The sequence below is a fragment of the Dendropsophus ebraccatus genome, chromosome 4 (assembly GCF_027789765.1).
Source record: "Dendropsophus ebraccatus isolate aDenEbr1 chromosome 4, aDenEbr1.pat, whole genome shotgun sequence".
NCBI classification, from domain to species: domain Eukaryota; kingdom Metazoa; phylum Chordata; class Amphibia; order Anura; family Hylidae; genus Dendropsophus; species Dendropsophus ebraccatus.
Genome location: NC_091457.1, coordinates 138,120,828 through 138,132,525, shown reverse-complemented (window position 1 = coordinate 138,132,525; position 11,698 = coordinate 138,120,828). Strand labels below are relative to the sequence as shown.

Genomic DNA, 11,698 nt, shown 5'->3' with positions numbered 1-11,698 from the left:
ACAAACGACCAGGACAGCAATGACATGCTGTCGTCGCTACGTGGAATATGAGCGGGGGCAGCAGATTGCTGCTATCTGCAATGGGCTGCCCGGACGATCTAGCGGTCACCCGGAAAGCCCCCCCGCAGCCCTCCCCCCTGCTCTGCTCGTTTGCTCCTCAATGTCGCCCCGTGTAATAGGGGCCTAACCCACAAAACTCTCCTCAGTGCTGCACCTTCTTACATCTTCTCCCTCATCTCTGTCTACCACATTGATGGGATCTACATTTTGCTCATGATATAAGACAGACATCCTGGGGTATCTGGGGCCCACCAGAAGAAATGATCCTGGGGGCCCACCAATGAAGAACCAGTGAGAAACAACATATCAGTCAGTGTAAGTGCAGGTTCTAAAGCTGGGGGCCCACCGGAGTATCCTCCGATCTTCTGGTGGGCCATTCTGACGCTGGACATCCTGTTCTTTCCAGCCTGACACAGGGCTTTCTGCTGCCACCTCTGTCCTTGGCAGGAACTGTCCAGAGCAGGAGTTTACTATAAGGATTTACTACTGTTCTGGACAGTTACTGTCACTGACAGAGGTGGCAGCAGAGAGCACTGTGTCAGACTAGAAAGATTACACCACTTCCTGCAGGACATACAGCAGCTCATAATTACTGGAAGACTTGAGTCTATATAACCTTCTAAAACCAGTTAATTTGAAAGAAAAAAAATTGCTGCAGTTCTCCATTAAGTTTCAACTTTCTTCCTAATAGATTGTAAGCTCTTGTGAGTAAGGGTCCATTTACACAGAAAGATTATCTGACAGATTTGAAGCCAAAGCCAGAAACAGACTATAAACAGAGAACCGTTCATAAAGCAAAGCCTGAGCTTTCTCCTCTTTTCAAATCCATTTCTGGCTTTGGCTCCAAATCTTTGGCAGATAATCTGTCAGATAATCTTTCTGTGTAAATGGACCCAAAGGTCCTTTAGTCTAAATTGATTATGACTGTGTATTTCAGTAATGACTGACGCTTGGTATTGTAACGTCATGTGGATATGTATAAGAACATAATACCATTATTATTCTTACTTTATTCCAAAGGAGAATGAAGAATTATGTAGAAACTTTATGCACTTGTCATGCCGTGCTTATGGCGTACAGTCCCGAGTGTTTTATTTTTACTGTTTTTAATATTATTACCAGTATTTCTGTTACTATGAACGTCCAAGAGAGAAGAGATGGTTCTTGTTCACATATAAATACATAACACTCGGAAGGGTGGCTGCTGCATAGTTATGGACTAGAAGTCTCCTGCTGGGCAGGTATGGGATAACCATAGGATTACTACTTCTACATTCAGTAGCCATACCCTCCGGCGAGCTAAATACTGCCTCTAATACCTCCCAAATGTTTTTTTTTCTCTCCAGATTTTGCATCGAAGCAAATTAAATTTAGACGAAGCAAATTAAATTTGGCATTGAAAGGGTTTCACTCGCAGAAAATAAAATCACAGAATTAGGCTCGGAGGGTAGAGTCGCTGCTGACAGCTTGTTGTGGAAGGAAGAAACATGATCCAATGACAGATGGGACTCAGAGAGTCAATGAGATAGGTATCTGAGCAGAGCACACCTGTGGTGGCAACCTATCCCCTGAGAGAGGGTGTGGTGATCAGACGACAGTGGAAAAGAAGCAAGAGGCACAGCAGGAATGAAAGGGAAAAGAATTCACGATTAAGGGAGTAATTAGTGAACGTATTGTCAGAGCGAGGCGAGCGAGGAGTGAATCATGAACATCAGGGATAGCTGCACTGGGATTAGACAGGGGCACAGAGGTCTGTAGGAACTGGAATGACCCTATTTGCCTGAATTTGGTTGGGCAAAATATCAAAGACGCAAGTAAATGCAAGAAGCCGATGGAGGGGCCACCACCTGAGCTTCCCGATGACCTTGCCACACAGAGAGCTGCGTATGATGGAGGAAAGTGGGTGCGTCTGAATGTGGGAGGCACAGTGTTCCTCACAACAAAACAGACTCTGTGCCAGGAACCCAACTCTTTCCTTTGCCGGCTCTGCCAGGAGTCCCAGTTGTTGTCTGAGACGGTGAGACACACAGACTACATCTTTCCTTTATTACTTCCACCATCTGTTCATCTTTGTCTCATCATGTTATTACCGTTACCCTTACCATTTCGCTTCTGTTTTGTAGTCCATGACATGTCTTTGTAGACTCTTTAAAGTTTCCCCCTCCTTTTGCTTTTATCTCTTCTGTTGTAGGATGAGACTGGGGCGTTTCTTATTGACCGGGACCCATCATACTTTGGGGCAATCTTACGATACTTGCGGTATGGTAAACTGGTAATAGACAAGAATATATCCATCGAAGGTAAAGTCTTTTATTAACTTCCTTATGTTCATATATTTTTTACTTTTTTTTATATTTACGTTATAGCTTAATGCTTGGTATGAATTGTCATTTTTGCACTTTTGCTTAAAATATATGTTCAGAATATGATATATTGCCCTATAATAGAACAAGTGCTAGAAACAATTGAACAATAGCTCTGAATCTTGACCATACTGCTGCACTGCCTTTAGTATATAAAGATACCTGCCAATTTGTATAGAATTTATCTTCACAGCAACCACAATGAAGTTGGCCTACAGTTCCCTTGTCCAGCTTCTATATTGCTGGCAGTGTGGTAAGGCTCAGGACATATAGTTAATGCATGGGGAGAACGTTACATACTGTAGGTGAAGGCAGCGGCCCAGAGGGAAAGCATAGGTGAAACAATGGGGAGGAGACCTGTAGGATGGCTGAGGTCTATTGTCACAGACTATGGCTCTATGGTCTCTGTGCATCGAGGGCTTCCACAGCAAACCCTCATGCTTCGGAGGCTGGCATATTAAAAGAGAAGTTGCAATAGAGATGATTTTACTTGTAGTTCCCCCAGGGCACACCCTGTGTGGAATTGCTGACCTGTGGTATTCTGAGGGGCCCGTGGTGGTTATGAGCAATGATGACACGATACATGGGAGTAAACGGGAAGTGACTCACACAACTTGTTGCTGAGGAATTGTGCTATATCATCCACATAGGAAGCCCAATTCTTCAACAAGGAAATGGCTGAATATTGTCTGGAACAGGGGACCCGGTTTTATTAGTGTTTCTATGGTGCCTGGAGCTAGTCCCCATTATTCTAACTCTTGTCTTTTTCCCTGGAGGTGGTTATACCTGCTTGGCTCATAGTTTTTACATAACTGAGCTCAGAGGTGGGAAGGTTATATCACTTGTTTCACTGGTGTTGCAAATCCCAGTGGTGGGGTGCAGGTCTTGATGGGTTTTGTCTTAGCAGCTATACAGTACAAGGCCTGACATGAAGCCTGTTTGCCTAATAGCAGCACACTAGGACCCAATCTCCAAACTCTAGGTTTCTCCTTCTTCATCTCATTTTCCTCCTCTCGGATAAGGACTGGGTATGAATGGTGTCCTAGACTGTAGTACAGTAGGAGCTTGTATTGTCCCCAAGCTGTCCAGGCTGATACAGCACTCCTCACTACTCCACACTCTCTTCTACTTTACTAACTTAGCTTTGTGTTTGTCTCTGTCCGGACACTGGACCAGAGTAAACTCCTCCCTTACCTCTGGAAAGTTCCTAGCAGTGTGTGTATGTGCTAACCCCTTCATTACACCCATACCCAGTGCAGTACAATTTCAACATCATAAACTGTATAAAGTCTCATAAAACATTAATAAATAATACAAATCAAAGAAGAACATCACAGATATCAAATGATATATAAAATAGGAACCTGCCAGACAACAATTCAAGTCCAAGAGAACACATGGTAACTACATAAGTCAACTAAAGTTGCTACTAAAAGTATTGGTTTTATAAAACAAAAAGCAAAATGTAAAAGGTACAGAAGGATATTCTATAATCGGGATATGAGCGATGTTAGTGATGGCTGAGATGCAGACAACTAGGTGTGAGTGCCAAAGATATGGCATCAGGATGCACTATGGTGAGAAGGCAAGACAATGGCGGCCATGTGATATTTTGGGCTGTTACTTCTAACATTTCTTAATTTTTAATAGAGGATGCAGTCATCAAGCAAGTAATGAAAATTTTAACATACAGTAAGATTTAATAAAAAGTATGTTGATACCTATGGGCACAACCATAGCACTTAACACTGGGCAGACTGGGATGGGTAAGGGGGTATTGACCCTTAAACCCTACAAGAAGGTGTGGTCTTTCCTGCGCGGTCTAGGTTGTAGTTCTCCAAATAGTCAGAAATTTGCAGACTAAGGCGATGTTCATACAACGTATGAGACCGTCTGGTCTCTGAAAAGATCATCCCGGTCAGTACTGCAGTACCGGCCTGATGATCTTTAGGGCCGCAGAATTCTGATGCGGGCGCTCTACACAGCACACTATGGAGCGTGCGGAAGGAGCCGCTTGCTCCATAGTGAGCACTGACAGGGTTTTCTGCGGCCGCTATACAATGAATAGCAGCCGCAGAAAACTGACATGTCAGTTATTTGCGGTGCTGCTAGGGATCCCGGCCGGAGTGTATACTATATGTATATGCTCCAGCTGGGATTCCATAGGTGGCAACGGCACATATATTTTTGTATTAACCACGGCGGTTGTTGCAGTCAGCAACAACGGCCATAGTTATAGGAAAATATGCGTTGTGTGAACATAGCCTAAGTCCTTATGCACACGTTCAATATTTTTTCCAAGTCTGTAGATTCCTCCTGATATCCACTCGTACAATCCGCTAAAAATTACGGATTGGGCATATGTAGTGCATCCGTATTTCTGTAAATCCTTCTTTTTTTTTTCAACATGTCAATTATAACTCATCTGTCATTTTTTAATGGAAATTCGGATTCCAAACAGGTTACAATCCGTAAAAAATAGCGGATCCCATTGATTTTTTTCAGAGGATCCGTAAAAAAAAAAAAATCTAGGTCCGCACTAGGACATGTCCTTTTTTCAGCATTGGTTTGCGTCCTTGTAATCTACTGATCTTGTGAATAGCCCAATAGACATCAATGTGCATTTGAATACAGAAATACGGATCCGTAGATTACGGGACGTGTGAATAAGGCCTGACACAGCATTGATGACGGGACAGATGTGAAGTGTGGAACAGGACCTTGGAGCCATCACAGGAACATTGAATGCGGCAGAGGAATGTGTTTATAGCACAGGAGCGTGGAGACAGATCTAGAACAGAGTCTAGAGTTGTCATGAGGAGAGCAGTTCAAGAGGTTGTAGTATCAAAAGAAGGAGGCAGGACCCAAGTCAGAACCAGCCAGGAGTCAGGTAATACAAGGAGTGACTTGAAACACTTTAGGGAGAAACTAGAGTAACGGCAGCTCCAATGGAGAAGGAAAGGGAGACAGCACACATGAGTGACCTATTCTAAAGATTATTCCCTATCCTGTGGATGTTACTTTGACACGTCCCACCTACCCAAACATTGTACAGACCCCTTCATGGCAGTGTTTCTTCTAATGGCAGTGATCTCTTTCAGCAGGCTAACGCCCAGGCCTCTAAATTCACCAGTCTCTATGTTTTGTACTGAAGCATTGAAGTGTTTAGTGCCACCTAGATGTACTATAACCACAAAGCTTCTTTGCCTTTATTATCTTCATTTTTCATCTGTATTTCTTGTTTTTACCATTGACTTGCAGGCGTGTTAGAAGAGGCTGAGTTCTACAACATTGCCTCCCTGGTTAAAATCATCCATGAGAAAATGAAGGAAGCAGAAATCAATAAGGTAATTCCGAGTAACAACCATATGGTACTTGCATTAACACTGGCAATGTCATTCATTTTCATCCATTGGCGCAAATTTCTACTTGTGGACTAGAAACTAAATCTACCTAAGGTACTCTTACATACAGCACGTGCAATAAAGATCATTGTAGGATAATTATTGGTGAATGACAAGCATCCGTGACTGTGGCAACACTTCATATTCACTGATAATTGTGAACGTCCTCTGGACTTTTTCACTGTTTAGAGCGACAAGTCCAGGTCCCGTTTGCAATCATCTTTATAGTCAGCACTTTCCTCATCCAGTAAGATTGCGTGTAGGAGCAGGCTTTCCTACTTCGTACAGTTCCTGTCAAGAACAGAGGTGGCAGCAGAGAGGACTGTATCAGGGTATGTGCACACTGAGGAATTCGGTCGGAACCTCCGTCGCGTAATCCGTCCCTCGCAAATGTCGCCGGGCACGCACATCTCCACCCGTGTCAGACTCCATTCTATCAAGTTCATTCTTTGGACGGAGGAAGGAATCCGATTGTACATAGAATGGAGTCTATGACACGGGCGTAGACGCGCAGTCCGCGATCGGGCGCGAGCTGGGAATTCCGCAATGGAGGTTCCGTCTGAATTCCTCAGTGTGCATATACCCTCAGACTGAAAACAATACACTAATTCCTGCAAGACATACAGCTGCTGATAAGTACTGGAAGAGTTAACATTTTAAATAGAAATCGTAAATTCAAATCCTATATAAATTTCTGACACCAGTTGATTTGAAAGAAAAAAAAAAAATCTGCTGAAGTATCCCTTCAAGGACAAGAGCACATTTTTCAAATCTGATCTTTTTTATTTCATGTGGTTATAGCTTCATGATGCTTTAACTTATCCAAGTGATTCTGAGATTTGTTTTCTTTTGTGTGTGACATATTGTACTTAGTTAGTGTACTTAGGTTACGGGGGGGGGGGGGGGGGGGGATCGGGTGTGTCGACACGTCTTTATGTGTGAAGGGGTTAAAACCATGTCATTATAGGTGTCACAAGTGCAAATGCAATGTGTCTGACCAGACACATGTATCTTGCAAACTTGGCAAACTTTACTGAAAGTCTTTGTACAGTTAAACAGTGCCACCGAAATTGTGGCATTAAAAATAACAACTTTTTGCCATTTTATGAGCAAATAGGCGATTGCTCAAACAATTTTATAACAAAACCTAAACAAAAACCCATGAATGAATTCCCCTCTGTGGGGGAGGTTTATCCAACATGGTGTAAAGTGAAACTGCCTCAGTTGCCCCTAGCAACCAATCAGATTCCACCTTTCATTTTCCAAACAGTCTGTAAGGAATGAAAGGTGGAATCTGATTGGTTGCTAGGGGCAACTGAGCCAGGGTCACTTTACACCATGTTTGATAAATCTCCCCCTATGTGTCTATGTATCAATATACCTTCATGTTCTAGCAAAAATGTCTTTTATAAATTCGGTTCAGGTTTTTATGCTTTGTAGGCCATATCTCACACCCACATCCTGCTCTTTTTGTTAGGTCCATATGTGATAGCGCCGTGTTCCTGCACTTGTCCAGAATAGATTGGTCTTTTATTTAGTAAACAAGTCTATGATGGGATTATTATAGATAATGAGGGCGCCCACACCCTAGGTGCTCTTATGTAATCTTACCATTCAGGTAAGCTGTGTATCCTTGTGACTGGCACAGAGCAGCTGGTGGTATCTGAATAAATCATAGGGAACAAATTACACGGATCACCGAACAATCCAAAACATCCTGCTTTATCATGCAGCAAAAGCAAAATAACAATGTTAGTGTAAGATGAGCTCAGAAAACTGCAAAATAAGGCATATAAGACGAGTTATGGGGAAAGACGGTATCAGTCCACCAGTACATTTATAATATATAGATAATAAAATAAATAATATATATACTACATGCTATGAAAAATTGATTAGGTTGCTTTTCTTTCCTATCATACTGTTGGGTGTTATTGAGATGATCAATGTAATAGGCGTCTTGTTCACCATAGATAACTTGCTGGACCGCAGAACCAGGATTCACTGTTCCTTATTCCTCGGTCTTAAGGGGGCATTCACACATTCTGTGCACAGTCCGTGTATATGGATGTTGTGCTACGGAACAGACTTAGATACTCCTGACATTATAATTCATGATGATACCGAGAGCTTTGAAACTTACTGCTTCGTTACTGTACTGACATTGTGGCTCCCAGTAGTCAGATACCACAGTAGTTAGAGCCAAAGAGAATGACTGACAAGTGGTGGCGAGAAAAACAATAAAACACTGAGATTGGAACTTCCTATTTGATGACGAAGGGACCTATTCCAGGGGACGATTAGCGTTCAGATTATCCTTAAATCGTTCGAATCCCAACGATAATCGTTTGTTTGAAGTTAACGATTAACGACCGAACGAGAAATTGTTGATCGTTTAATAAAACCTGGACCTATTTTTATCGTTGCTCGTTCGCAAATCATTCGCATTGAATAAGATGTCGTTCGGTCGTTCGCAGTAGTGACGAACGCAATAGCGACGACAAGACGACCACAAGAACGATCATAAGTAACGTTTATCGTTCCATGTAAATGGGTGAACGATTTCAGGTCTTTCGCAATAGCGGTCGTTTGGATCGTTTATCGTTAACGGTTATGCAAGCAAAATCGTCCCGTGGAATAGGGCCCTAAGGCTATGTGCACACAGAGTAATAGACCGGCTGTTCCGTGACCGGAACGGCCGGTCTCTGAAAAGATCATCCCGGCTGGTACTGCAGTACTGACTGGATGATCTTTTCAGCCGCAGGGTTCTGATGCGGGTGCATCCGCACACTCCCGCATCACAACTCCCTACAGCACACTATGGAGCTTGCGGCCGGAGCTCCTCGCTCCATTGTGTGCACTGACACAGTTTTCTGCGGCTGCTATTCACTGAATAGCGGCCAGAGAAAAATGACATGTCAGTTGTTTGCGGCGCCGATAGGGATCCTGGCTTGGAGCGTATACTATGGGGGAGATTTATCAAAGGGTGTAAAATTTAGACTGGTGCAAACTGCCCACAGCAACAAATCACAGCTCAGCTTTAGGCTCTGCTGAAAGGAAAGAGGAGCTGTGATTGGTTGCTGTGGGCAGTTTGCACTAGTCTAAATTTTACACCCTTTGATAAATCTCCCCCTATGTGTATATGCTCTGGCTAGGATTCCTAGGACGCAATGGCACGTATATTTCTGTATAAATCACGGCCATGGTTTTACGAAAATATATACGTCGTGTGAACATAGCCTGATAATCCAAATAATTGTTGACAGTAGTCAGTAACAGAAACAGATGACAGTGCCCCCCAATTTTCTTGATTCTCCATATACACAAAGTAGAGAGAATTACCAATCAATTGGGAATGGATTGTTCTACATTACATAAATTGACAATAAAGAGCCCCATGTTGAACTTTACTACTGGTATGGTCTTAACTGAGGCTGGAGTGCTCGACCAGGCCAACTGCTGGGGCCTCTGCAATCTTAAGAACTGGGTCTGGAGCAGTGTCGGACTGGCCCACCAGAGGACCGAAGAATCCTCCTGTGGGCCCCCAGCTTTAGAATCTGCACTAACATTGACTGCCATGTTGTTTCTCACTGGTTCCTCATTGGTGGGCCCCCAGCATCATTTCCTCTGACGGGCCCCAGATACCCCAGTCCGACACTGGTCTGGAGCCTCATGTAGGAATAGAGGTGCAGTTTGCATATGTCTCTCTATTTATTATGGGAGCTGCTTAATATAGCTGAGTGCTGTACCCAAACCCTGTAACCCCCTCTGTATTTAGACACTTCACATCCTGTAGTTATCGGATAAGTGTTAGGGTCCGGAATACCACTTTTAGCTACAAAACAGTATAATCTGGTTAATTGGAGAACAATTACAGTCACCAGCCTCCACTACCAAGGAACTGAGCGTGAGACAGCCATCCCAGCTTTCCTATCCATGATACAAGCCACAGCGAGAGTGTAACATAATGGGGGAGATTTATCAAAGGGTGTAAAATTTAGACTGGTGCAAACTGCCAACAGCAACCAATCACAGCTCAGCTTTCCTTTCAGCAGAGCCTAAAGCTGAGCTGTGATTAGTTGCTGTGGGTAGTTTGCACCTGTCTAAATTTTACACCCTTTGATAAATCTCCCCCAATGTCTTGTTTTATCCAATTACCTGACGTCTTCCCTTTAGTATCACAGTCATCATATAATAATGATAGGATCCCATTACCTGTAAAGGATGTGTCATTACAGTGTGGTGCCAAATCACCAATATTGCTAAAACTGTCTGTGAAATCACTATTATGGGCTGTTTAAAAGGTTTATCCAAGAATAGAAAAAACACAACTACCTTTTTGCAAAAACTGCACCACCCCAGTGCTCAGGTTGTGGCCCCATTGACTTCAGTGAAACTGAGCTGCAAAACCCACATCCAAATTGGGGGCAAGAGTGGCGCTGTTTCTGGAAGAAGGTGACCATTTTTTTTCTAAGCTAGACAATTCCTCCAACATGTAGCTGTCATTTTACATAAAATTAATAGTATAAGTAAATATAAGAAAGTCTGTGATAGCTTTTATTAGCCAAAAGAGCTTCTTTCTGTACTCACAAGGCTCCATTACTCCTTATCTCTTCATTATGAATAAATAGTGGTCTACATCACAGAGAAGTAAAGTGAGGACCAGTTTGCACTGCCGATTATAGTTTATGGAGGGGGGAGGGGATGAGTGAGCAAGAAGAGGAGAGAACCAGCCTGTACAATGTGTAGAATTTCTGGGCACATAAAATGCTGGATTTACATATTAGACTGCTCAGTGCTGGTCTGGAAACTTCTGAAGGTTTTCTACAGTAATAATAATAATAATAATAATAATAATAATAATTTTTATTTATATAGCACCAACAGATTCCGCAGCACTTTACAATTCTACAGTGAGGTAGGATTGCAGGTTGTTGTGTACAGGAGGCGGCACCGAGACTAGTCTGCATCCAGACTAGTTTGGAGGATGGTAACCAGATTGAAAAATGGCAAAATTTAGTGATAGAATAGTCTGATATAGTCCTGTTCCTCATATACATACACAGGACAGCGCTACCTGAAATGGGAGTTAAAGGGGTAGTGTGGCGGTAAAAATTTTTTCACAGAATAACACACATTACAAAGTTATACAACTTTGTAATGTATGTTATGTCTGTGAATGGCCCCCCCACCCGTGTACCCGGAAGTGTGGTGCATTATACATACCTGATCCGTGCCGACACGCGTCCGCCATCTTGGCCAGCTGAGCCGCGATTGGCCGAGCACAGTTATGCTCAGCCAATCGCGGCTGAGCAGCTGATGACGCGGCCGGCACTCGGGAAGATCGGAGGTGTTCGGGCCGGCCAGACGAAGATGACGTTTTGCACAAGATGGCGGACGCGTGTCTGCACGGATCAGGTATGTATAATGCACTACACTTCCGGGTACACGGGTGGGGGTGGTGGGACACGGGGAAGGGGGCCATTCACAGACATAACATACCTTACAAAGTTGTATAACTTTGTAATGTGTGTTATTCTGTGAATAATTTTTTAACGACGCACTACCCCTTTAAACTTTAATTTTTAAACTCACACAAATGCAAAAAGTTTTATAGTGTTTAACCCACAGATGTATTGAGCCTACTACTTTAATAACCTCATAACTTCTTCTCAGTCCCAACAGAAACATGTCTACCGGGTGTTACAGTGTCAAGAGGCAGAATTGGCTCAGATGGTTTCCACCATGTCCGACAGCTGGAAATTTGAGCAGGTAAAGGTGACCGTGATATAATTCAGCCAGCAAACAGAAGTAAATGAACAAACAGCTTCTGGTTATGCCCACTAAGAACGCTAAATAAAAAGCTCAGAG

The 11,698-nt window shown here is 43.1% G+C and overlaps 1 protein-coding gene across 3 annotated transcripts in view; it reads left to right on the top strand.

Moving 5' to 3' along the window:
- Window positions 1–1,565: 1,565 nt before the first annotated feature.
- KCTD17 (potassium channel tetramerization domain containing 17) overlaps window positions 1,566–11,698 on the top strand; it is a 232,002-nt gene continuing 221,869 nt past the window's right edge. Inside the window, exons 1-4 of one of the 3 annotated variants that reach the window (XM_069967157.1) lie at window positions 1,566–2,077; window positions 2,252–2,360; window positions 5,685–5,770; window positions 11,504–11,599. In XM_069967157.1, coding sequence (XP_069823258.1) covers window positions 1,892–2,077; window positions 2,252–2,360; window positions 5,685–5,770; window positions 11,504–11,599 — 477 coding nt within the window. In that variant the 5' untranslated portion in view covers window positions 1,566–1,891. The remainder of the gene's footprint in view (window positions 2,078–2,251; window positions 2,361–5,684; window positions 5,771–11,503; window positions 11,600–11,698) is intronic. The other 2 variants (XM_069967156.1, XM_069967155.1) reach the window with 2 other exon arrangements.